This window comes from Schistocerca gregaria, chromosome 11 (assembly GCF_023897955.1).
Source record: "Schistocerca gregaria isolate iqSchGreg1 chromosome 11, iqSchGreg1.2, whole genome shotgun sequence".
NCBI lineage: Eukaryota > Metazoa > Arthropoda > Insecta > Orthoptera > Acrididae > Schistocerca > Schistocerca gregaria.
The window spans coordinates 144,851,920-144,878,750 of NC_064930.1; the positions used below are offsets into that span (position 1 = coordinate 144,851,920).

The 26,831-nt window shown below is 40.2% G+C and overlaps 1 protein-coding gene across 1 annotated transcript in view; it reads left to right on the forward strand.

Annotated features, from left to right (window-relative positions):
- Nucleotides 1-26,831, forward strand: part of LOC126295266 (uncharacterized) — a 710,311-nt gene that overhangs the window by 280,252 nt on the left and 403,228 nt on the right. Inside the window, exons 24-27 of the mRNA XM_049987689.1 lie at nt 14,119-14,178; nt 17,962-18,048; nt 19,000-19,037; nt 25,571-25,749. Of these exons, the coding sequence (XP_049843646.1) occupies nt 14,119-14,178; nt 17,962-18,048; nt 19,000-19,037; nt 25,571-25,749 (364 nt within the window). The remainder of the gene's footprint in view (nt 1-14,118; nt 14,179-17,961; nt 18,049-18,999; nt 19,038-25,570; nt 25,750-26,831) is intronic.

Consider the following 26,831-nt stretch of genomic DNA (forward strand, 5'->3'; position numbering starts at 1 on the left):
AGTGCTCAACTGCAAGTGTGACAGGCTATTGTAGGTTCTAATCTGAATACTTGCACTTATAATTTGTTCGTAATATATAAGCTGGCCACCGCACGTAATAACTGAACTTTGACGGGAATAAAATGTATGTATCATCTAAATGGTATTGTGTAAATCTGTGAGCAAACACCATCCCACATCATTTAAACTTTCAGCTCTGGGCTGATGAAGAATGGTGCTACCAAGGACGAGACATCAGAATCCAGGTCAGTTCCGATACATTTCAAGCTGAGTGATTTTCAGAGCACTTAACACTTCTACTGGAGCAGATATGATACACGTCCTGTTCACCATTCCCCATGTTTTGTGTGTATGTATACATGTGCTCAGTGGATTTAAGTATAGTGATGTGAATGTCTGAATGCATCCTGAGTTGCTGTTCTCTCACCACTGCGGACATGTTACTTCCATATCTTTTTGAATAAAAAAGTTTCGACTGTTTATTATACAACGTGTATGTCGTCATTGCATGTGTCATTTCCAAAAATAACCTCATTTCCATACTTTGAATTGTTTGAGATACGAGGATTGTTGACCGTGTGATTCGCGATACACAAGGACACCCGTCTACAAGAAGGGTAGTAGACGTGATCCGCAAAACTACCATCCAGTATCCTTGATACCGATTTGTTGCAGAACATGCTCCGAGCTCAAATATAATGGTGTATCTAGGATGGAATGACTTCGGTGCCAACCAGAATGGAGTCTGAGAACATTTGTCATGTGAAACCCAACTCTCACTTTTCTCACATGACATACTGAGAGCTTTAGATCGAGGCAGTCAAGTAGATGTAGTATTTTTCGATTTCTGGAAAGCATTTGACTCGGTACAACATCTGCAGTTATTCTCAGTAATTTTGGATGTACCCCAGGGAAATATGTTTGGACCCTTGCTGTTCATGTTGTACCTTAAAGAATTTACTGACAATATTAATAGTAATCTCAGACTCTTTACGGGTGATGAAGTAATCTATAATGAACTAATAGCCAAGAGAAGCATAAATATGCAGCTGGATCTTGAAGATTTAAAGTGGTGCATTGATGGGCAACTTGCATTAAATGTTCAGAAATATAAAATCGTGCACTTCACAAAATAAAAAAGTAGTATCCTTTGATTATAATATCAGTGAGCCACTGTTGGAATTGGCAAACTTGTACAAATACCAGTGTGTAACACCTTGTATGGAAATGAAATGGAATCATCACGTAGGCTTTGGTCTGTTGGTGGAATTCTGGATAAGTGAAGTTGCTCTAAAAAAGAGATTACGTACAAATCACTCGTGCTACCAGTTCTAGAATATTGCTAAAGTACGTGGAACCTGTACGAGATAGGGCTAACAAGGGATACTGAACATTTACAGAGCAGGGCAGCATGAATGGTCACAGGTTTGATCCACAGGAGAGTGTTACAGAGACTGAAGTGGAAAGCTCTTGTAGGTAGATGTAAACTATGCTAAGATAGTCCATTAACAAAGTTTCAAGAGCCGGCTGTAAATGAAGATTATAAATACATTACAATGCAGGGATAGTGAGGGTAAGACGAGAGTAAGTACTGCATGCACACACACATTCAATCAATCATTCTCCTGATGTTCCATACGTGGATGGAACAAGAAGAAACCCTAATAAATGGTATAATGGCACGTCCCCTCTGCCGTCGACCTTATGGTGGTTTGCATAGTATAGATGTAGATGTAGTTGCATCATGTTTAACTGTCCCTAGAGTATGAACTACAGTAATTTGAGAATGAAATAAGAACCTTCTGCTCTGTTTTAAATAAAATTTTGATTTTTCATTTACATTTCATGCACTGCAATGTATCAGGAAATTGTACTGTGTGAAACACGACAAGAAAGCAGTTGCCATTAAACAGACGGGTCTTAGACAAGTCGGAAGACGTGGCTGCTTACAGTGCCATTTTGGATGGCAGCAAATGGGGAGCTTGCAGAACGGAGTTGCAGAATGCAAATATTGAAGACTGACACAAAGGCATCAGTTGACTTGATGTGGGAGCTATGAGGAGAAACAGTGAGCTGACAACATATTTTGAGGCAACAAGTTTTTATTATTCGAGTGACATTAACTGTTTGCCAAAACAAGGGAAGAGGAGGCCACATGTTTGATAATCGCCAAAATAACTGATGATGGAAGAGGAGACCATGTGTTTGATGATAATGAGCAATGGTAAACATCTGGGAAGAGCCTTGTGCTGTCTGTGTGTAAGAAGATAGGGAGGAGAAATTAAAAATAATTGTATGTTTTTATTGGAATGAAAGAGGAAACAAATGGTTATAGTGTAGATTCTAGGATTGTGGGAATTGATAGGAAAGTCAGTAAGGTTCAAAATGTTAAACATAGTGTTTGTACTGTATCTGGTGGTGCGTGTTTAGTTAGTTGTAAGAAATCTAATAATTTTGAAACATTTGGTGATGCAACGGTTCATCTTCCTTTTTCCTTGAGCGAAAATAATTGGAGTGATAGAGAGAGAAGCCTTTCGTGAGGGGTTTCTTGAAGGCAGATTCTTATGGGTGAGGAGCTGAAGTTGCAGGATCATGTAATTCATGGGAAGAGTTAACAAAAAATTATTTTTCAGTGAGTAATGGTCTGGAGATGTACAGCAAATGAATTTGTGGAGGTGACAGGTATGATTCAAGAAAGGGTATTGTCAAAGGTTTTTGTTTGTATTGGATTAACAAAGTTAAGAATTTGGATGAGAAATTGGAAAATGAATGTACAACATTCGGATTGCAGAATAAACTTCCACAGAGACTTAGAGGGATGCTTTTGCCTGCTTTTGGGAGTAATATTAATGCATTTTTTATTTATGTGGAAATGACAGAGAGAATAAGACCAGTATTTGAGGATGGTGGAAGGAATTTTGGCCATAGGCACCAAACAAGAAGGGACTATCAATTTAACAAAGTTAGAGTATATCCTGTTTAGAATAATAGCAATCCAAAAAATAATTGGGTGGCCAATGGTCCAAATAAAAATAATAGGGTCAAGAGGAATTCCAGTGACAGAGCATGGGGAAAAGTAATTGTTGGCTCAGTCAGTTAAACTAAGGGTTGCTCCAGTTAGTGCTCAGATTTGGGCAAGACACAGAGCAGAGCCATCTGGGAATAGAGAGAAACCAACAATGGCTAATGTTCAAGTAAATAAAAGTAGCAATGTAAATGGAGAGCCTAAACCATGTCATATGCTAAAGTGTGTTTCCAGCGGAGAAAATCATATAACACTGAAAGTAGGTCGAGTGACTGTACAAAGTGATGAGATAGAAAGTATTTCAACTGTACATTGTAAAGAATATTATTAAAGGGGGGTATCAGAATGCCATTGAAAAAAATGTACAGAACTGAAAAGCAAAACAATTTGTCTTCATTTATGGCCAAATAGTGAGGGTAGAAGACAACTGATTAACCAAACTTTTGAAAGTAGTTAAGACTGTTGGAATGGTTCAAGTAACAGTTGAAGTAATGATGCAATTGGTGAAGAATTTTTTAGCAATGAAGATGAGGAGAAAGAAGTGAGATTTTATTTTGCCTATGAGAAAATAAATGTCGTTAGTGAGCAGAGCAGTGATGAAGAGTTGGAGACAAGTGAAGGTATGAGTAGGGAAGAGAGTCATACTACTTGTAACTTATCTGTAACTGAAAATAGTTTTGTTGACCAGTGTGATAGATTTTCTAGGGAAAAAAATTAATGAGGATATGTTACATAAGAAATTTGAAAACTTGTGGTAAGTTTCTATGGAATCAAACTGCTGAGGTCATTGGTCAAGGATGAGGAAGGTGAACATGCTATGTGTGAGACTAATTTTAAAATAAATGCACGAGCGCATGTGCCCCCCCCCCCCCCCCTGCCTGTACACACACACACACACACACACACACACACACACACACACACACACACACACACACACACACACACACACAGTTTATTTTATTGCATTCATTATCACATATGATGCAACAAGCAGCGAAGTTTCCTCTTCTGTTTCCTACAGGAGATATTCAGCACTTCCTCAGCATTAATCATTGATGCAACATCTTGATGGGCATGCATCAGTGCCAGTCAGTTTGAATGATGTTCTTGTCATCTCGCTGCAAAGATACGTCTTCAGATGGCATATGGTAGAGAAAGACCTCTCTGTGTGTTTGATTGTTACAGGAAATGAACGTAGCAACTGATACACAACTCTAATATTTGGCAATGCTGTTGCTCTTTTATAGGCCCTGCTGGAGACGTTGGGCTATTTTTGTCCATTGGTTGCCAAATTTGCAGTTCGCTCCTCAAAGCTACAAAATGAGGGAGAGATCATCTTTTTATGCTTCAGCAGTTTGCAAAACATGCCCAATATCTTTATCACCAAAGTTCTGCAACAGCAGTTTTTGTAGATGTCAGATTTTGTGTACTGCAGTTGTAGGGTAATCTTAATGACATTTCATTTGACAAATGATGGAGAAAAGATATGGACTATGACAGATAGTAATATTCTTCTACAGACTCTGTCTGAAAATTGAGCCTGTTGGTCTGTTCAAAGCATAGCTGTAGACTGCTACGTAAACAGAATGTAACCATCAAACATCTCTCTCTGTTGATCAGTAATAGTGTCTGTTTATTTATATATGTAACTAGCTTCCACCCACTGCTTTGTTCGCGTGTCAGTAGTATTGTTATGATGAATAAACTTTGAAGAAGCACAGCTTGGAACTTGCAATGTGTGCATCCCCTCCACTGCCCCATGGCATGAAGTCAGGCGTTATGTGATAATGTCTGTCTGTCTGTGGCATGGCATCTCCAACACACATACATAGGTTTCAATGCAGTTTTTATATCTATTGGAAGGCCAGCTTAATCAGGATTGTCACGACAAATGTTTGATGAAAGTTTGCTCGGCGATTTAAAAGTAATCTGTTATATAAACTAAAGAGAGTGCCGGCAGCAACACGCTGCCTAATCAAGCGGTACGTAATTTGATATGGTATTAAAATATAGATCTCAAAAAATCTATGAAAGTGACTGCGAGAATAATTGTTTATCTTTTGTGATTCACTCACAATCACCATTTTTTTGTCTTTTGGATTCACTGTGGTAGACGTGTTCAGTGCGTCTAAATATTGAAAACACAGCTATTTTCATTTCCATAAAAATAAAAAGTGAAAATTTGCTAGTAGTAGAATGAGTGTTTATACATTATATTGAAGGATAAGTAAAACAGGATTTAAATTACATGAAGTGATTCTTATGCAAAGAGTGAAGTCCTAACATCTCGTGGCATAGTTTTATCGGCCTTGTTCCAAATCCTTACCCATACTGTGATGTTTTCTCAAACCGAGACATAAACTGTGTACAAGAAATATCAAATAAAGGAAGTTGAGCACTTAATAGTTTGATTCCCATGAAATGGAGATTGTTATACCTATTTGAAGTACCTGCTTTGTTGTTCAGTAGATGCTGATCTCAGGTTGTTCCTGACATCTATATTGCCATATGCAAGGCAATCAGGGATTTTTTAATTCGCCAAAGTGAGAATTTCTGTAATGTTCAATTAAAGTAATACAAAAATATGATATCTGTTATATTGTAGGGTAGTTAACATGATCAATGAAACTTTATTTGGCTGTAGAATGAAATTTGCACTTCCTGGCAGATAAAACTCTGTGGCGGACTGGACTGAACTCAAACTTGGGGGCCCTCCACGAGGAAGTGCTCTACCGACTGAGCTACCGAAGCACGACTCGTGAGACGCCGTTACAGCATTGCTTCTGCCAGAACCTTCTCTCCTACTTCTCAAGCTTCATGGAAGTTCTCCTGCAGAACTTGAAAGTGTAGCACTTCTGGAAGCAAAAATATCATGGAGATATGGCTTAGCCCCAACCTGGGGGCTGTTGCCAGTATGTGAAGTTTGGAAGATAGATGAGGCACTGGCAGAAGTTATGCTGTGAGGGTGGGTCGTAAGTCGTGCTTAGGTAGCTCAGTCGGTAGAGCACTTACCCATGAAAGGCAAAGTTTCAGAGATGGAGTTTCGGTCCAGAACACAGTTTTAATGTGCCAGGAAATGCCTTATTTGGTCATATTAGACTCTCCTAGAATGGTGGTGATAATTTGAGGTGATTGCGCTTACTATCAACAAATGCAATGAGAATAATGTGATGGTCTGTATATTTGTAGATTCACATTATTTAATTAATAAGTATATAATTGCATTGTCATATCCATTTACTTTCAAAGTAGTTTTTGCCACTGCTACATTAAAAAATGAATATAAAGAAAATAAGCGAAACCTTATATAAAAACTAAGGTTCAAAACTGTACACTGATTAGACGTAACTGGGTGCTATAACATGAATTGCTGTTCTACATGTGAATTACTTTGACTGCTGAATATAGGCAGGTGGGCAGTTGATATTGTCCACATCTGTTTGATGCAACACCTGCAGCATTTTAATCTGCACTGTTGTGTCACATTACTTTTGTATCCATTTGTTGTCCATGTAACACATTCTCCAAGTGTACAATGCAGCGAGTCAGCTGTTTGTCACAACATACTTAAACAGCGTTAAATTAATTTTTTCCTTCCTTTAATGTCTCTATCAAGTGAGTACCTGGATAAAGGTTTCTTGATTTCCTTTCTGCATCTTATTTGTTTATGTTCTGATGCTTTGTCACTCCCAGTGTCAGGAATTAACTGCCATACTAATATGCTTTTGAAGTTGGCAGCTTTACACAGGATATATAAAAAAGAATCAATATTTCTATAACTTACGTACATATACAATGGGTTTTGTTTTTTGATGACAGGTAAACTCGGTTTTTTACATACCTTTTTATAGGTGTTCAATATGCCCCTCTTGACTTGCACGGCATGTGTCAGTGCAGTATTCAAATTTTTCCCACACTGCAGGGAGCATGTCTTGAATTACAGCTTCCACACCTGCTGTTATGTGATCTCTCACTTCATTGATTGTTGTTGGTAATGGAGGCACATAAACAGTCTCCTATAAACTCCCACAAGAAATAATTACCTACAGACAGGTCCGGTGACCTTGGAGGCCAGTAATGCAAGGTAGAACCATTTGGTCCTGTGCGACCGATCCATCACTCAGTAACCCTTTGATTTAAAAATCCCCTCACTTCCAGCTGGCAGTGTGGATGTCAGGTTGGCGGTGCCCCATCCTGTTGTTAAATGAAGTCGTTTCAATTAATCTCCAACAATCAAAAGAAGTTCTCAAGCATATCGAGATAAGTGCTTCATGTAAAAGTGTTTTCGGCAAAGGAAAATGGAGCGAGAGGGGAAAAGTAGAAGAGCAAAAAAGGAGAAAGACCAGTGCGTGCTTTGGCAATGAGCGACATATTGTCTCTCTATACTCGTTATCAAATATGTGGAGTCTAGGAATCCTATGTACTTGGTTCGCTAGGCAAACAATCCCAACAAATTGGATTAATGAGTTTTATTACAAAAAAAGTAAATGACAATACTTAACTTTGACAACTACACAGATGTGTCGCAAGCAAAGGGCAACATACAACATAAGCAATCTCTTCAGTATAACAAGAGTATACATAGTGTGTACAAGTAACGAGCATTGACGCTTCTGTCCAAGTCGCTAACCTTGAAGTTACTATTCAAGTGGGGCGTCCTGGAGAGGGGTCGATTGGCACGAGATTGGCTGATGTCTTCTCACAGCGATCTTTTCTCTACGGTTCCCAACTGGTGTGCCAGCATTTGACTTTACGCCGCAACACAGTGCACATTGATGGTGAGGGGACGTGATTTTTTTTTTTGGGGGGGGGGGGGGGGGAAGAGAAGGCAGAAACTTTGTTGGAGGATGTGGGGGCAGTAGATTGTCACAGATTGAGGCTGGGATATCTGGAGCAGAGAATATGTTGTAAGTATAACACCCATGTACACAGTTCAGGAAAGCTATGGTGGAGGGAAGAATCCAGATGGCCCAGATTGTGAAGCAGCCAAGGAATTCAAGCATGTTACGTTCAGCCACATATTGTGTAACAGTGGTCCACCATTCTGTTGGCAACAGTTTGGTGGTGGCCGTTTGTCCTGGTGAACAGCTGGACTGATAGTCATCAGTATAAAGAGCTGTGCAATGATTTCAGCAGAGCTGTTAAATGACATGGCTGCTTTCACAGGTGGCCTGGTCCCTGCTGAATTAAGGTAAACCTGTAACAGGACTGGGCTGGAGTGGGAAGTGCTGGGTGGATGGATTGCAGAGACCTTGCACCTTTATCTTCCACAGAGATATGATTCCTGTGGCAAGGGGTTGGGATTGGCAGTGGCCTAATGATGGAGTAGATGTTGTGGAGGTTTGGTGGGCAACTGAACACCACTTTAGGAGAGGCGGAAAGTATCTTGGGTAAGATATCTGATTCCAGTGCATGGTGATAGCTAAATAAAGCCCAGCAGTCTTGTGTTTGTGAGTGTGCTCACGTATATTAACAGATATGGGTTTTCCTTTACGAAGAAGGCTTTGGCTGAAAGCTCATGTGTAATACCTTTTTCATCGTGCCTGTCTGCAGTTTGGCATCTCGTCTTTACGGTGAGTGGCAATCTGTCCTTTTCATAATGTTGTTGGTATTCTTACCTGGACTCTCCAGTGTTTAAAACATTGTCAAAAGTTTTCCTGGACCTACATAAGTTTAATATGTGAGTTTACCTTCTTTCACTCTACCTTGCAAGATAAGCCATTGTCAGCATTGCCTCTCGTGCTCTACAGTTATGCAGAACTGAAACTGATTCTCCCCTTATTAGTTTTTACCAGTTGTTCCATTGTGCTGGATTTGTGCTAGTATTTTGCAATCCTGATTTGCCAAACTTGCAGTCTAGTTGTTCTCAGATTGTTCAGCACCAGGCCTCCGTTGGTGGCCTTTCCTCGGTTTGTGTTAGTCAGCATGTAATGTAATGGTCACCAAATGCAACTCAATATGACACTGTGAATTTTCTTAGTCCTGTCATAGGAATCAACAAAAGTAACAATAATTCACATATTTAATGTAAAGGGCTCAAGCTTGTGCTTCAGCTGATGGTCTTAACCTCATTAAACTGTTACCATTACTTGTTGTGCTAAAATTTTTAATCAACAAAGCTTTAGTGGAAAAAGAGGAACTAAGTTGCCTTATAAACAGGAAAAGACTATTATGAATTGAGGCATTTTTATCAGAAGTAATATCACATTTGTACCAGACTTAGTGGATAGAGACACTCATTAAATGGAATTATTAGGGGAAGTCAAAAAGCAAAGGGACTTCTTCCGCAATTTCTCGTCATTTTGCTTGGTAACACTACTAGTATCCAGGACTTAAGTACTGTCATCGGCAACAAATCCATGCAACGTGACGCTCTTACTCCCACGTTAGTTGTTGTATTGTAGCAGACCGTGAAACATAGCAGCTCCATTGTCGAACTGCACAAAGGAGGAAATGAGGGCAGTGATTCGCTTTTTGTTTGCAAAAGGTGTTAAACCTGCGGAAAGTATTCATTGAATGCGAGCACAGTTTGGTGACAGCTGTTTGTCATGAAGCGAGATCTAAAAGTGGATAGAGCGCTTCAAGCAGGGAAGAACTTCTGTATGTGATGAGGAAAAATCGGGCAGACCATCAGTGTCAACAACTGTGGACAATTTGGAAGTTATTGACCATATGGTGATGGGAAACAGATGAACCACAGTGTACAAAATTGCTAATAGTTTACATATTAGTCTCGGTTCTGTGTGCTCAGTCATATACGACAGGCTATATTTTTGCAAAGTGTGTGCAAGGCGGGTACCAAAAGGTTTGCCAGCACAGCAGAAGACATGCAAAGGATGGGCATCTCTCGGAAACATTTGGTGCATTATCATTGCGAGGGAGATGGATTTTTATAACACATCATTACTGTAGACGAAATGGGGAAGCATCATCACGAACCGGAATGTAAGACTGCGAGCATGATTTGGAAGCAGCCATTATTACCACCAGAAGTTAAGAAATTTGAACAGCAACCATCAGCTGATAAGATTATCTTAGTACAATTCTGGGACACGGAAGGTGCGGTACTCATTCATTTCGCCGCAGAAGGAGAAACTGTGAACAGTGAGAACTATTGTGATGTGTTGTGAACTAAACACAAACCTGAAATCAGATCCAAATGTCACGGAAAACTGTGAAAAGGTGTAATCCTGCAGCAAGATACTGCTGGACCACATTTTGCCAAACGGACAATCGAAACAATAAAGCAGTTGGGATTCGAATTGCTTAAACACCTGCCATACTGTCCAGACCTGGATCAAAGCAGTTTCTATGTGTAACCCATGGAAGGAAGCCCTCAGGGGAAGATTTGAAGCCGTTGCAGAAGTCATTGATGCATTGCAAAATTGTTTACAGGTGCAACCAAAAACTTTTCCCAGCAGAACCAAAAATTTTTCGAAGAACTGTGTCAATTTTCTTCTGAGGATTCCCATTTCACTCCCGTGGGCATTTCTGCTCCACTTTTAGAAGGGCTGTATCAACCCATTACAATTCTTGCAGCCTGTTTATGAATTTATCTTGTGAATACTCCAGACACTTCTGCAATGCCCTAGAATAATATGAAACATTTCCCCTTTTTTGTGGAAGGAATTGCATTATTTCCCCTGTCCACTTTTTTATTATTTATTTATTTATTTAGGTCTTCATCCTTCCCCTATATCTGCTTTCGGTTTCTCCCGCTCTCCTTTTCTGTTATTGTCACAGTTTTTAATTAAACTGTTTTTACTACTTCAGATTCCTGTCTTTAATTCGTGTTTGCTTCCCACTTCATCCATCAATCACCTCTTACACTGGCACAGTGCTTATCAGTGTTCTGTCTGTGACATCCTACTCGTTTACACCTTTTCAGTCATCTTTGTCTTCTGTCGTACTGGTACAGATTTGCCTCTCTCTGTCTTGACTGTGAGTGACATGTCCTACATTTTCAATCCATCCCAACCTTTCCCTCTTCATCCTGGAGAAATACACTGCGAATATTGAAACTAGATACTTTTTTTCTTCTTAAAATGTTTCTGTCAACAGGTGCTTTGATTGCAATTATTCCTGACAAATCTTTCAGTGTCTACTGTTCTGCACATCTTGAATGTTGTTAATAAGTGTTTTATTATAGCAAAAGTATCATACTCAAATGAGTAAACATTCTTCATAAGTCATATTGTGATATAAATGACAGCACAAAATAATACTCTTACCTGGCCATTCTTTCTTTCTCTTTACCTAAAATGAAGGAAAAGCAATCACTCTCTTACAATTGACTGATGTGTGGCACTTAGAAACACAAAATAGAAAACTGTTTGTACTAGTTAACAAACTTTCGCTCTTTCTTTAGTGGATGTATGCACATTCAGATACACAGACAACAGAAAATATGTCCACGGCCATGGTGACAGTGACTGTCTATTATTGGTAACAGTTGCCTGGCCAGATAGAGTTCTTGGCAGGTTGGGGAAGGGAACAAGTGGTGAGTAGGAGGTAGAGCGATAGTGATGTAGATGTTAAAACAGATGACTCAGCAGCTGCACAATAAGATGAAAGGAGTTCAGATTATGGAACATATAAGATGGAGGGGAGGTAAGGAAGATGGAGATAAGGAGGGAGACGAGTAAGGAAAGTGGGAAGGGTAGAAGGGAAAAGGTGGGGGGGGGGGGGGGGAGAGAGAGAGAGACAGAGAGAGACAGAGAGAGAGAGACAGAGAGAGACAGAGAGAGACAGAGAGAGACAGAGAGAGACAGAGAGAGACAGAGAGAGACAGAGAGAGACAGAGAGAGACAGAGAGAGACAGAGAGAGACAGAGAGAGACAGAGAGAGACAGAGAGAGACAGAGAGAGACAGAGAGAGACAGAGAGAGACAGAGAGAGACAGAGAGAGACAGAGAGAGAGAGCACCCACAAGTGAGGAAGGGAAGAGTGATAAGAGAAAGCAGTGAATTATGTCGATGGGGAAGGAGTGGTGTGGGCATGAGATAGAAGGGAGAAGGTAATGTAAGGCAGTGGGAACAGGTTAGTGGAGGTTTAGGCCAGGGACGTTGTTAGAGCAATGATATATGTGGTTGACAATTCTCATCTGTCTTGTCCAGAGAAATTTCTCCTGGAAAGGAGTGTCCAAATAGTCCATGTAGTAAATCAGCTGTTGGAAGTAATTTGTGTTGTGGTTTGCACCATGTTCGGCAACTGTACGGTATACTGTATAGCGGCCATTCGAGCATGTAACCAGTTGATTACTTGTTGTGCCAACATTGTATGCTGTACAGTAATTGTAACATAGCTGACACACACAAATAACCCAAAACATTATAACCACTGCCCACCACGTTGTTAGATAGTACTCGGTGGCGCTGCGGGCAAGTGATGTGGTAACAAAAGTATGTAAGTGGAGCAGACACGAATGGGGGATCACCCTAGTGAAGATATGTGCTGCAAATAGGGAAATCCACTGAGATAAGCAACTTTGACAACGGGCACATTATTATTACGCAGTGCCTGTGAACTGGTAACTCAAAAATGAGAGCCGCTCGAATGTTTGTGTCTTACTATCGTGAGCATCTACAGAAACAAGTAGGACAGTGAAACTACGACTAGGCACTAAACGGTTGTACGTGTACGAATTTTCACGGAACGTGGAGCTCGGAGGGTGGTCTACTCTGTAAAGCAGGATAGATGGTGATCTGTGACGCCTCAGCCTAAAGAGCACACTGCCGGTGAATGCACACGTATTTTTGAGCACACTGTTCACCGTACATTGTCGAACGTGGAGCTCCACAGCACGTTTGTATGTTGACCCAGTGACATTCTCAGTTACGATTACAGTGGGTGTGGACCGTCGAGATTCGACCGTCAATTAATGGAAACGTGTTGGCACTTAACGATGAACTACATTTTCGCTACACCAGGTGACCGGTCATCTCGACGAGCACTTTTCATGGACTGAACGGTGGCTCGAAACGTGCTGTGTGCCGTGGACACGGGCTGGTGGGAGCAGTGTTATGCTGTGGGAGACATTCTCCTTCGCTTGCACGGGGCTGTGGTAGTAATCGAATACACGCCAACATTTGCGAACCACCTGCATCCCTTCACACTCGGTGTCTTCTCCGAAGGTGATGTCGTCTTTTAGCAGTGTAATTGTCCGTGTCTCGGTACTAGAACCGTGCTACAGTGGTCTCAAGAGCATTATAGTGAACTGACGTCGATGTCTCGGCATCCAAATTCACCTGGTGTAAATGCTGTGTAATGCGTCTGGGTCGCTGTTGGCCACAGTCATCACTGTGCAAATTGGCAGCCTGTTATTTACGCGAAATGCACGAGTTGTGCTCAGACACCTAATGCCACAAACCTACCGACAAGCTATTGGATCTCTGATATGACGTATTAGTGATGTATTTCATTCAAAGGACGGACAAACAAACTATTAAGCAGGTGGTCATAATGTTTGGCTCATTAGTGTATAATGTGGCCGCTTACACGTGTGGCCCTGCCTTTTGCTGGGTAGTCAGAGCCTGTGACTGGACAGTGCTTGCAGGTGATGTCGGGTGTAAGATGAACGGTCCTACACATGGACTGACTACAAGAGAACGACAAATGGTGTGAAGGATTGGGAGGAGGATTGGAACTATGATGGGTAAAGGTATTCTGTATGTTGGATGGGTGGTGGAACACAACTTTGGGTTTTTGTTAGGGTATCCTTCCTGTCAGGGCACGAGGAGAGGTAGTTGAAGCTTCAGTGAAGGTTGTGGTTGAGTGATTCTGGGAGATGCAGGTTGGTGGCTGGTGAACAGATTTACTGGTACCAGAGGGGAAGATTGCATAGATTAGTTTATGGATGAGCTGGATAGAATGCTGCCCTTCCACAAAAAGGGTCTTGTAGGGATACAGAAGAAATAGCAGTGTTCTAAAAAAAAAAATCTTTGTAGAGTTGTACAGGTTCCCCTCAGGAAACGTTTGTGTACAAGTTATACGTGCAAATCTATGTAATCCCAAAATTAACAGGTAATTACACACTGCGGAATCACAATGATTAAAATTGTTTGTTTTATTTTTCTTATTGTCTTGTTACAGACCGATCCACTTGCCGATAATCGACTTATCATCTGTAACCCACGGAGCATTAAGAAAGAGGTATGTAGCTGCTACATGTCGAATTCATTCTTTGTTTTTTTAATTAATATTCTTAGCAGTTATTTAGTTCTAAGCTACCTATATTTCTGTGAGTGAATGGATAGTGGTGCAGTATACTCTACATACGTGTGCTATTTCCTCTAGTGTATAAATAGACTGTAATATTGTGGAAATTATCAGACCATTCGTGTTAAAATAATGAATATTATGGGATATCAGTATTAAACAGAAATGCAGGAAGGTAGTCTGTAACATGTAGTGATGGGTACGTACCCTGAAAAGTGTGCAATATCAAGAGAACCATTTTCAGTTTTCATGTTGGTGCGCTTTTAGTGTAATCGCACACTCCCCTGCACATAACCACACACACACCTAACTAAAGCAGTCTGTGGCCGCAGTGCCAGCGCCCGCCTATTGGTGGAATTATAGGTGTTTTGAAGAAAAGAATATTAACAGTTTAGTTAAGGTTTTGTAAACTGTGAGTTCATGAAAGGTGGCAGAACCACTTAATTTCTTTTTCTGAGGAAATTGCTGGGTATCACTTCCAACAAAATACCATTTCGAAAATGTTAACATTTATTTCTGTATATTCAGTAAGTCTTTATGTTCAGTAAATAGCTCAGAGAAATACCCTTCCCTTCCTGGAGGTATGTGAAAAGTTGCTGCAGAGAAGTAGATTGCTTGCTGTCATTGCCAGAAGTGTACAGTAGTACAGATATGTCAGCAGTTTGCAAACTCAGAACAAAACAGTAGAAAATTGGGTGGTCAGTGGTGTTATATATAAAAAGTGGAACAATTTATCTAGTTACTACTGTGGATGAAATTGTTGGTGATGTTACATCTTTGCTGCCAGTTAGTCACCTTTCAACATTACTGAACATTTTTGTTCATAGTGACAGGGTAGCATAATGTGGCTAAAGTATTCGATGCCATTACAGCAATAAAATTTTTATTAGTAGGTCTGCTTCGTGATGCAGTCTCGTTGATTAAATATGAGTGTAATGTTGCAGGGCAATATGAAATGGGATGAGCATATTCTGTTGATAATAGGGAAGGCAAATGGTCAACTGTTTGGAATCCCCAATAGGTCACATTAAAGGTAGAAATCAAAGCAGTTCCGAAGCGTGCTGTTCGTTTTTTTACCAGTAGATGCAACTATGTAGATACTGAACTAAAATTAGAATCCCTGGACGTAAGATGTGTTTATGTAATAAAACACTATAGAAAGTTGTAGAGAACCGGCATTTGTGGCTGACAGAATATTTCTGGTGGTGCCAATGTACGTGTCACCTAAGGACAGTAGAGACGATATAAGAGAATATGGGGCTCATATACAAGTATGTTTTTCCATCTCTCCATTTGTCAGTGGTATATGAAAGGAAATAAGTGCTGATACAAGATTCCCTCTGTCATCAGTGTATGGTGGCTTGTGAGTAGCCTACGTATGTGGATGTAGGTGTAGGCGTGGAAACTGATGTAAATGTGATCCCGGCTTCCAGCATGTTTTGGTCCAGTGCTCAGAAACAGTGACAATGGTTGTGTTTGCCTGTATTGTCTTTGACTGCAACACTCGTCAAAGGCATTTAGCAGCTAGGTCAGATGCTTTATCTATCCAAATTGTAAACTAAACAAACGCTGTTTTTTTGCCTTGATTCACAATTTTATTATTAATGTTACTGCACAACCTAGATTTCAGGCTATACACCCATATTCAAGTACATTGCTGATATCCAAAGATGATAATGCACAGTTAACATGATGACAAAGTAAAGATAATCATCTCAATTTCTTAAGGTTTCAATCCATAGCTTAATGTAAAATTACATCAATGACAATTTTTTATAAATTAAATACATAATTACATAGTTCAACAATCACACTAACATGACAGGACTGAAGTTACACATCAGTCAAGAACTTTTTAAATTTTGAAGGCAAAGGGTTTCTCTGTGTTTTTCTTTGCGCATCAGACAATATGTAGTTGTTTGTTCAATGCTAAAGACAAACAACTAGCCATCACAAAAGGTGGGGTTTATAAAATCTCATGCCCTGAGTTTGTCTCGTTACATTGGACAGATGGGGAGCTCAATCTGCACCAGGATTAAAGAACATAACAGAAGCTGGAGATCGAAGAAGTCTGCTTCAGCCTTTGCGGAACGTTGCCTGAACGATAACCACAAACTACATAATAGATGTACAAGCCTTACACACATAGTAAAAGGGGGCTAAACTCACTCAACCAATTAGAAATTTTAGACATTAGAAGACAGATGTGTGCATCCCCACACCCATTAGTAAACAAGCAAACCCAATTCAATTATTGGCCTCTTTTAGATGAGATCACAACCCCAGGATAGAGGCAAAACTTTCGACCGCAGTCCAGTGCATTTAAGAAGTTCTTGGCTGGTGTGTAACTTCAGTCCTGTCATGTTAGTGTGATTGTTGAACTACGTAATTATGTATGTAATTTATTTAATAATGGTCATTGATGTAACTTTACATTAAACTATGGACTCATACCGTAAGAAATTGAGATGATTATCTTTGCTTTGTCATCATGTTTATCTGTGCATTATCATCTTTGGAAATCAGTAATGTACTTGAAAATGGGCTTATAACAGGAAGCCTGGGTTGTGCAGTAACATTAATAATAAAACTGCAAAACAAGGCAAAAAATGGCGATTGTTTAGTTAATTTACAATGTTTCACCAACAAACCACAGTTCATTCAATCAAAATGATACAGATTGTGATTCCAAATATGGACACTCATGAAATACAGTAGCTGTGGTTGCTTCATTAATAATTCTTAATGATGCGCTGACGAAATATTCAAGAAAGTGTTTGGATACATCAACAGGTTCAGTAGTCTGCAACATGTTAAAGGGAGAGCTACAAAAGTATTTATTTCCCTGCCGAACAAATATCATGTGACAGTGTTTTTAAGCAGCGAACAAACTTTTGAACATTTGTGAAAGTTAAATTTTTATGTCTATGTGGGTGTTGGATAATGATCAACAGGTTTTGAAAGTAGAATGCTATGAAGTATCATGTGCCAACTAAAAGCACAAAATGCATCAAATTTTTATTTGTACCTTGTTTTCCTCTACATTTTCCAGGTTAATCTCAAATGGTTTTCGTTTCTGAATGACCAACAGACAATCACACACATTTGTTGTGTAAAACACAAGTGAATGTTTATATTCCTCTCCTGTACCTTTGCTTTTTATGATATGGTGGCACTTTTAAACGCCGGCATCTGTTTCTAAATCTTTATTTTTTAAAACTGTACCGAAGGAATATGTTCTTTCTTTTAATTTGTGTGTGGTTCCAAAACAACATATTTCCATAGTTTTCAGTTTTTCACAGGATGACTACCAATTGTGGCTCTTTGACTTAAATAAACTTTGTTTCAATGTTGCATCGGTTTATTTCTGGCTATGCATCATTTTTGTTCCCATTTGATTGCACATTTTCAAAATTCGACAGTACTTAATGTGTTTTTTATGTGTGTGAATGATTAAATTTCATCTAGCAAGATAACAAAATTTGTCCTGTTTCATGTCGCCAGTACTCTTCACATTCTGTGTGAGTGGCATAAGGGATCAGAGATGAACTTGCAGCTCACCAACGAAAACACAGAATTTTCCATTTAAAAAAGTTTTCATAATGCACAAATTAGGCTTTGTGTTTTTTCTTACCTTTCCTTTGAAATAAGAGCCTAATACTATATGGTAAATGTGCTTATAGCTTCAATTAACATGAATTATTTTCCTGTTTCCAGGTATTTGATGAATGTGTCCCAGAGTTCAGTGGCTGTAATGAAGAGGATCCAGAAGTTTATTTAGGGGTGGATTCAACTGAGATTGAAGTAAGTTCACACACATGTAAGAATTCCTGTAGAGTTGCAGTTGTTGTAGGTTATGTTTACTGTCTGCATAGTATTTGGTAAGCTGCATTGGCCTCTTGGATTGTTTCAAGTGGTAAGCTTGTTAGGTAACTCGGACAGTCTGAGCATGCTACAGATTTGACAAACTTGGTTTTCCACAGCTGTGGAATGATTGGAATCAGTCATCCTCAAGCATTCACCTTCAAGCCTTCACATTAAAAGATTTTGTCATCTGATTGTTCTAAGTTGTACCATGTATTATCCTGTCAGTAGGTAGGGTGTTATGGAATGCCAGAAATATTGCAGATTGAATGAAAAACACCAAACTAAGTGGTAATGAAATTAAATATGAATGTGCCTAGCAGGAGTATTTACCAGCTGTCAGATGGTTAGTAGTTGTTGTTAGCAGTAGTAGTAGTATGCAAAGGATGTTGAGAAAGTGTAAAAAGGTAAAATAAGGTAACTTTAAATGCGAACATTTTTAGGTTAGGCTTTACCGTGACTGTTATTGACATTAAATGAAACAATAAGTTTACTGTTACCAGTCACTGTTTTTTAAAATCTTAATGGTACGTGTAAGGATTTCTTCTCTTTTCTTGTATGCTGGGAATGGTTTTGCAATTTCCTTCTCAATAATTTCATTAATTTTGTGGCAGGCTGCTATTCTGTCATTGTGACTGGTAACAGTGAACTTATTGTTTCATTTAAAATAAGGTAACATGAAGTGCAAGTGATGTAATACATTGTGAGTAGTTTACGCAGTTTTCACAGTGTACAATGTACATGCTTTATTACTTTTGATGCATATTATCGGTAAGAAATCTTGATGAATAATCAGTTATATGCAGCTATTAGTATAGTTTCTATAGTTTCCTTTATTTAATGTAAGGTCTCACTGAATTTGTGAACTGAAACCATCTCCAATTGTTCCAGGAGGCAGACACAAGAGGACACACTTCAGATATTACACGGTAAAAGCTTCATTGTTTTATTGGCACATTAGTTTTACCTGGTGGTGTTGTGTCCTTCGTGGTTTCTTCTACGTCTACCTAGACAACTATCCTCACCAATTGAGGTGGCACTGTGAGCTAACTGCTGGGATGGTTCCTATGGAAAGAACATGACCAGTTTCTTCCTCATTCCTTCCCAGTCCAAACTTGTGCTGCTTCTCTAGTGACATTGATGTTGACAGGTTGGAGAATGTTAATCTTCCTTCCTTTAGATATTCACGTTACATATAACTGTACATTATGCATAGAAAATAAATGCAGTAAAATTCCCTTTTTACACTTCTTAGTGGACTGCTCCAAAAAGTGTTACATGTGGGAAAGTATAAAATACAGGAAAGCAGAGGACATACAAGGAGCAAAAATGAATAAATTACTCTTACTGTCGTTCTGTGTAGATTTTTCGAAATGTGAAATTAAAACAACTTAAATATTGCCTATTTAAAAAAGATCTAAAGTAACTAATAGTTTTAGTTTCTTTCTAATAGCAATTAGATTTACTCTTTTTGTGAAACCATGTTAAAAGGATATCAGTGTTCTAATGTGATGCTTATTGTTGAACATCATTAAAAAAACAGTAAATAAAGCTTATAACAATGAAAACAATCAATATTTGACAAAATAATGTAATTTTATGGGGGGGGGGGGGGGGGTGGTATCTACGCACCAAGTGGTGGCAGAATAAACATGTAAAAGGAGGTTACAATTAGGCAAGTTTTTGTAGCCAGTGGCTCCTCCTTCAGGCAAATGGGTTGAACGGGGAGGAAGAGGGGTGAAGGAAAAGGACTGGAGAGGTTTAGAGAAAGGGGCAGAGTTTGGAAAAGTCACCAGAACTGCTTGTCAGTGAAGACTTACCAGAGACTGCTCCTCTTTGAAATTTTTCAATGTTCTTCTCCAATTCTTGGTAGTAAGGATTCTATACAGCACAGTAATACTCCTGAAGAGGATGGACAAGCATAGCGTAGGCGGTGTGTGTAGTAGATTTGTTACATCTTCTAAATGTTTAAGCCAAAATGATACAGTCTTTGGTTCGCCTGCCTAACAACGTTTTCTGTGTGATTATTTCAGTTTTAAGTTGTTTGAAATTGTAATTTCTTGATATTTATTTGAACTGACAGCCTCTGCTCTGTAGTCATTTATCATATAACCAAAATTTAATGGGATTTTAGTGCTCATGTATAAGGTCTCACACTTTTTGTTGTTTAGGGCCAATTGTCACTTTCACACAATGAAGGTATTTTGTCTGCACCTTTTTAAAATTTCTTTTGATATTCTTGATGATTTTACTACATGGTAAAAATTATCTGCAAAGAATCTAAGTGGGCTGCTTTGATTATCTTCTCAATAATTTATCTAGATTTAGAATGTGAAGTCCAGTTGTCACTTCAGTTTAACTTGATGAATTCCCTTTGGTAACTATGAGCTATGACCTTTCTAACACGATGAATCCATTTGCACAACTGAAACTGTTCTCCATAAGCACACAATTGGATTAGAAGCAGCACTGAGAGGAAAAGTTTTAAGTCTTTTGGAAATCTAGATATTCAGAATCAATTTGAGGGTTCCTATTGATAGCTCTAATTACTTTGTGTGAATTATGCGCTAGTTGTTTTTCCCAAGAACAGTATTTTCTTACTCTGTGCTGGTTACGCCTCAGTAGAAAAATATATATATAAACTTGTTACAATTCACTGTCCATGATGTGTATATATTTCAGCAGATTACTTCTATTTCCTTTCTCGTATATTGGTGTGACCTTTGCAACTTTCCATCTTCTGGTATAGATCTGTAATCAAGAGAATGGCTGTATAGGATTGCTAAAAATTGAGCTATATCATCAATGTAGCAGAATATTAGCGTTTGCAAAGTGATTTAAGTTGGCGAAAGTGTGTACTGTCAAATTGCACTTGTTGGCAGCTATTCTTGCTTTAAATTCTGAAATATTTACAGTATTCCTGAAGGAATTTCAGAAAACCGTGTTTAGTAACTCCACTTTAGTTGTGCTGTCATTGATAACATTTGCATTGCTATTGCGCAGTCAAGGTATAGATTGTTTTGCCACTGGTGTACCTCACATATGACCAGAATCTATTAGCATTTTCTGTGCCAAAATTCAAGAAAAGGTTTTATTGTGGAAACTGTAAAAGCATCTCGCATCGAAGTTCTTGCTAGGTTTAAAGCACCTGAAAGCTGTTACCAGTCTTGGAGATTTTGGGTTCTTTTAAAGCTGGCATGGTTCGTTTTGTTGCTTCTCCAACAGTGCCCTAAAGTGGCTTGTGTACTGCACGGGGTGTGTTCTGTTTGTTGTTAATCTATTTCTCAGTTACAGTCGACACTATTTCTTTGAATTTAAGTCACATGAGGTTGACACATGCATTGTTAGTATGTTAGGAATGGAGACTCACTCTTAGGTAGGTGTCAAGTGAATTTTTATCTGCTTCCTTAAGCAATATGCCAACAGTCTTGTCACAGTGGAAACACAGTTTCCTGTCAGATCACCGAAGTTAAGCACAGTCCGCTGGACTAGCACTCGGACGGGTGACCATCCGTTTGGTAAGCAGTGTGCATTCAGCCCTTGTGAGGCAAACTGAGGAGCTACTCGATCAAGAAGTGGTGGCTCACAGCTTGCTTGCACTGATTTGTTTGTGGTTGGTGTCATAAAACTGTCATGTCCCCTCCTGAGGCAAGTTTGCTAACAACTATTGTAATCGGTCCACATAATCGTGGATGCGGGCACGGAGGTGGAGTGGATGTCTGACGTGGTTGCACACGTTCCTTCAGTGACAGGAGTACCTCGCAATCACACAGACGGGTCGTAGAGGCAGGTGCCACGTGTGGACAATTGATGACTTCTCAGTACTGTAGCACAAAATGTAACACGTGGGCATCCGATATACCTGCAGTGTACTGTTTTGTCACCAGACTTCCACTCGGCTACTACACGCCTCGACCTGAATTCGTATCCGGCGATTCCTCAGCCAGTAGTGCCATGAGTGACATTGCTGTGCCTATCACCAGGTTGCTACCAAATGGTCATCCAGAGTAGTTCTGAGCCACAGTTCGTCACTGTATGCGAGGCAGTGTCATTTGTGTGCAATTTATGCTTGCCAGTCGTGGCAGCACTTCAAAGACAGTCCTTTGTGTTGGGGTCTCGCCTGCAGGGTATGCGTGTGGCAATCGTCCCCTAGTCCAGCTGCTATAAGGCTCCTACCAGTGGTGCAGCTTGGCACAAAATGTGGCAGGGAATCCTTTACCTGTTGGTGGACGTGAGGGGACACAACGTGCTTCGTGCACAGTACAGTGATCCTCCCGTCTGTGAGTCAGACAGGTCCGGTCTACCAGAATATAGGTGACACTCGTTCCTACCCTCCCATTCCCGTACAACCCAGCGTCGGGCTGCTGTCAAGTCTGAATGCTCCACAAATCTGATTAATGCACGATCTGACAGCTGGGTCAGTGGAAACCCACACTGAGGCTCCTTTCAAAATGTGTCGAGCGCTGATGCCGCTGTCGCATGCAAGTCCGCAGGCTCTCTGTAATCACTCAGCATCTGACACGATTGATGTCCCTTATTTACCCATTTTACCATTTGACCATTTTACCTCTCATAATAAATGCAACCGTAATCTTTTACATACCTCCCAATGGAGTGTTCATTATGTTACTCACCTATGGTGTGTTCGTTACATCCATATCCATGCCCCCTCCCCCCCCCCCCCCTCTTTTTTTTTTTTTTTTTTGAGAAAAATTGGTGGTCTTGTCTATGTCTAAAGTGTAAAAGATTGACTCTGCTACTGGATCAATCCTCAGAATTACCCTGTTTAGCAGCCATTGCCTGCTGGATTCCTCAAGCGTCAGCAGCGTTTCCTCCTTGGAAATCAGTTATCCACTATAACTGTTAATAAACATTTCCATAATCACTAGTACTGACAGGGTGGACAGTCTTTAAAACTGTTTAGTTCTATGGCAACTGATCTGAGTTGTCTTGTCCACATTTGAGGCATACTGTCTTTCTGGGATGTCAACATGCTGGCACGTGATCAAATTCTGTGCGAAGTCCTCTTCGGCCTCCCTCAATACTGCGGCTGCCGTACCGTCGGGCACGCCACGTCGACTCGTTCCTCGGCGCTAACTCGGACCTGGCATCTGCAGTGTATGGGGACCGTTGTCCGCTGCACCTCTGTCGAGTCCACGGTCCTGCAGAAAGTGTTCAGAGAGGACCTGCACTGATGCAGGCACAACTGTCACCATGCACTTTCCGATTTTCTACAGATATGTAATGAACAATCCGTGACCCGTCAGGTAATGTATCACTGTGTTTAACGGGTGAAAAATCTCATTTCTGGTCTCTCTCTGATCGTAGGAAGAGCTCCGCATGTTCCCTGTGTACTGGAGTGTCCCATTCATTTTGAATCTTCTATTAATTTAAATGTTTTGGCCCCTGTACGAAGAATTATTTCTAGTTCAGTTTTAATGTCTTTCTGAAACCAGAGTAAAGCTTCTCAAATGTTTAACCTACGGACATTGTCTTTGTTCCACAGAGACAGTAAAGCCACCGCTGCCTCGACCAATCTGTCGGTCTCCGATGTCGGCTGCACTGGCCGGGCTACACCTGGCTTGTCCCACCCTGGCAGCAGCCACTGGGAGAACACCACTCCGGCTTCAGACGTAACAGTATCGCCGCTTGGAGCCAGTACGCCGATCTCTGGATCCGGTGTGACAGCCGACAGTAACAGTGGCGGTGCTAACACCGGCAGCGGGGGGAGCGGCAGCGGGCAGTGCGGCCGTTGGCGCGGGCGAGCGGCAGCTCTTCGGTGACGGTGGCTCCACCAGTTCTGCCTGTACTAAGCCGCCGCCATTCTTTTACACGAGGCTCATCGCTATGGCCGTACGGCAGTCGCCGCACGGGTTGGTGTCACGTCACTGCTGTGAAGTGTTAAATTTCTTCATTAAAATAGGCTACACCATCCTTAATACACGTCAGCAAAGTTTGACACCACCAATGACATGTTACGTATCGGTAGATAGAAACTAATGTCGATTTGGTCACGAGCCGTAAGATGATTACATGTATTTCTACAAGAGTTTTTCTTGCAGCCAACCTCTACCTAACATTACTGACAATGACCTGTACTTGTATGATGCGGACACTGTGACTTCTTCTTCTTCTGTACCAACCTCTTCATCACATATTAATTATTTGTTTGAAATGTTCCACTCTCTGTCATCCCTTTGAGTTTTAACTCTTGACGATTCACTCTAATATGTCTAAACATGTGTTCTGTCATCCTGTCTCTTCTCCTCATGAATGTTGTTCTCACATTTGTCTCGTCACCAATTCTTTACAGAACTCCTCATTTCTAATCCTGTCAATCTACCTAATTTTTAGCATCTTTCTATTAGTCAGCACATCAATGCGTCCAATCTCTTTTCACAACGGTCTGTGGTTAACTTCTGTGCCCGGTATGCTTCAAACACTGTCACTGGCACTGAAACACAAAGGCTTCTTCACTTTGCTTCACCTTGTTTTCTCGTATCTTGTTATATTTCGTAGCAGCTCTGTGCACTCAAAAGGATGTTACCAGCGCAGAAAAGGACAATCACTCGGATATGCAGTGTCAGTTGGTGATCTTAAGACAGGCTGTGGTAGAGGGATTTCAGAATATTAACCAAGTTGAGATACTTTCTTGTGGCGCATGTCTTACATTTTGTACAGAAGTTTTTCACAGTATGTGGGATCCTGTGTCTCTTTTGAGGGCGCTTCATGCATTTCTATCCTCTGCCAATCTCCATATCTCAGTGTAGCACTCACACACAAAATCCTCAGTTCTTTGTTAGATGTATTTGACGTTCGTCTTTCCCCAACAGTTTTACCTTCTACAGCTTTCTCTTGTACCGTGATGTCGTATCATCCTGTCCCTTTTTCTTGTCAGTCCTTTCCATATTTTCCTTTGTGCACCTGCCCAGCAGAAAACTCATCTCTTATGTTGGGGGTGGACTAATTTTTAAATCTTTGTTACACAGTGTCTCAAATGCTTTGATACTCTTCTTTCCCGGTTTTCCTGTAGTCTGTGATTCATCACTGCATGATGCTGTGCTCCAAACATAAATTTTTAGAAATTTCTTCCTCCTCTTAAGACTATTTTAGATACTAGCAGATTTTTTGCTGGGAAAATCCATTTTGCATGTGTTAATCTGCTTTTTAATGTCATTCTTACTTTATCCATCATGTGTTATTTGCTTCTGAGGTAGCAGAATGTCACAGCTTCACCGTCCCAAATATTATAAACAAAAAAAATAAGGGAATGCAATACTGATAACGGTGCTTCTTATCAATTTCAAAGGAGATAAATCTCTAAAACAACTACTTATTTCTCCAGTTGTGCAAAGTCAAGTAGGGTACGGTGATTTCTGAAACTCACCGAGTAAAGGTACTGCCCGTAGTACCGACTCACGGTATTCTTCGAATGACCCGTGTCCTTCTGTTTTTTCGGCAGGAAGGTGACGCTGTCGGAGATTTATGCCTACGTCTCGAGTCACTTCCCCTACTTGGAACAGGAAAAGGAGTCCTGGCAGAAATCGATTCGTGTCAGCCTATCGTTCAGCAAGTACTTTGTCAAAGTGCCACGGGAGGACGGTGACGGGCAGGGCAGAAGCTGCGACTGCTGGACACTCGGTGAGTCTCGTGGCCAGTGACGGAGGAGCTGTTGCTGATTAAAAGACAGGGTTTACTTGAACTTTCAGCTGCTTCGAGTGGTGCAAAACACCACGAGTTCCGACTGAGCAGAAAGTCTAATCAAATAATACCTGTTATTTGATGAACATCTTCAGAAAGTTGGAAAAATACTGGACTAGTGCTTCATAGTGTAACATTCCATGTATGTGAGAGTAGTTTTTTGTATTAAATCTTCATTTACATGCAGTGTTTTCATTCAGCTACTGTTTTATGTTATCAGTTTGGATAGTTCCAGGAAACAGAACACTATGTGGCATTGTTAACAGACATAAATTTCACACGTGAAGAACTTTGGGGGTTCCCCCGTGGGAGTGTTAAAGGATCATCACGTTTCACCTTGTGTACAAATGGTATAATACTTAACATTGGAAGTTTTGTGAGGCTTTTCACCAGTGCCCTATTTTGTAAAAAGAAGTCGGAATGCTAGAAAAGTGAAAAATGCGGGAACACCTGTAGAGCGTTAACACTTGATGCAGGGATTGGTAATTGACCCTCTACATAAACAAATGTAATGTATTGTTCGTAACTAGACAGGGAGACCGATTACCGAATATTGCACAGTCGCCTAACAATTACTAGAACAGATACTGCCATTAAACATCTGTTAGTAGACATGCAGAGTGATTTAAAGCGGAAGAACCACATATAACTAATTGCAGGTAAGGCAGGTGCCACACTGAGATTCATCGGAAGAATCCTCAGGAAGCGCAGTCCACCCAAAATGGTGGTAACTTACAAAACCCACTTTTAACTGATTCTGGAATATTGCTCATCTGTCTGGGAAACTGTCACATTCAGAAGTTAAACAGTCACAAATCATTGGAAAGCCAATGTCAAAATAAGAACCTTATGTTCAAAATAAGAATCGTATGCTACAGAATCAGTAAAGTGGAATCACGTTACTAAAACTATACGATATGTACAATGAGTAGCAAACAATTAACTGTCAAATTGTACATTGTACATAATATGTGTGACACTGATATGGCGACTAACAATATACCCTTTTCATAATATTGTGT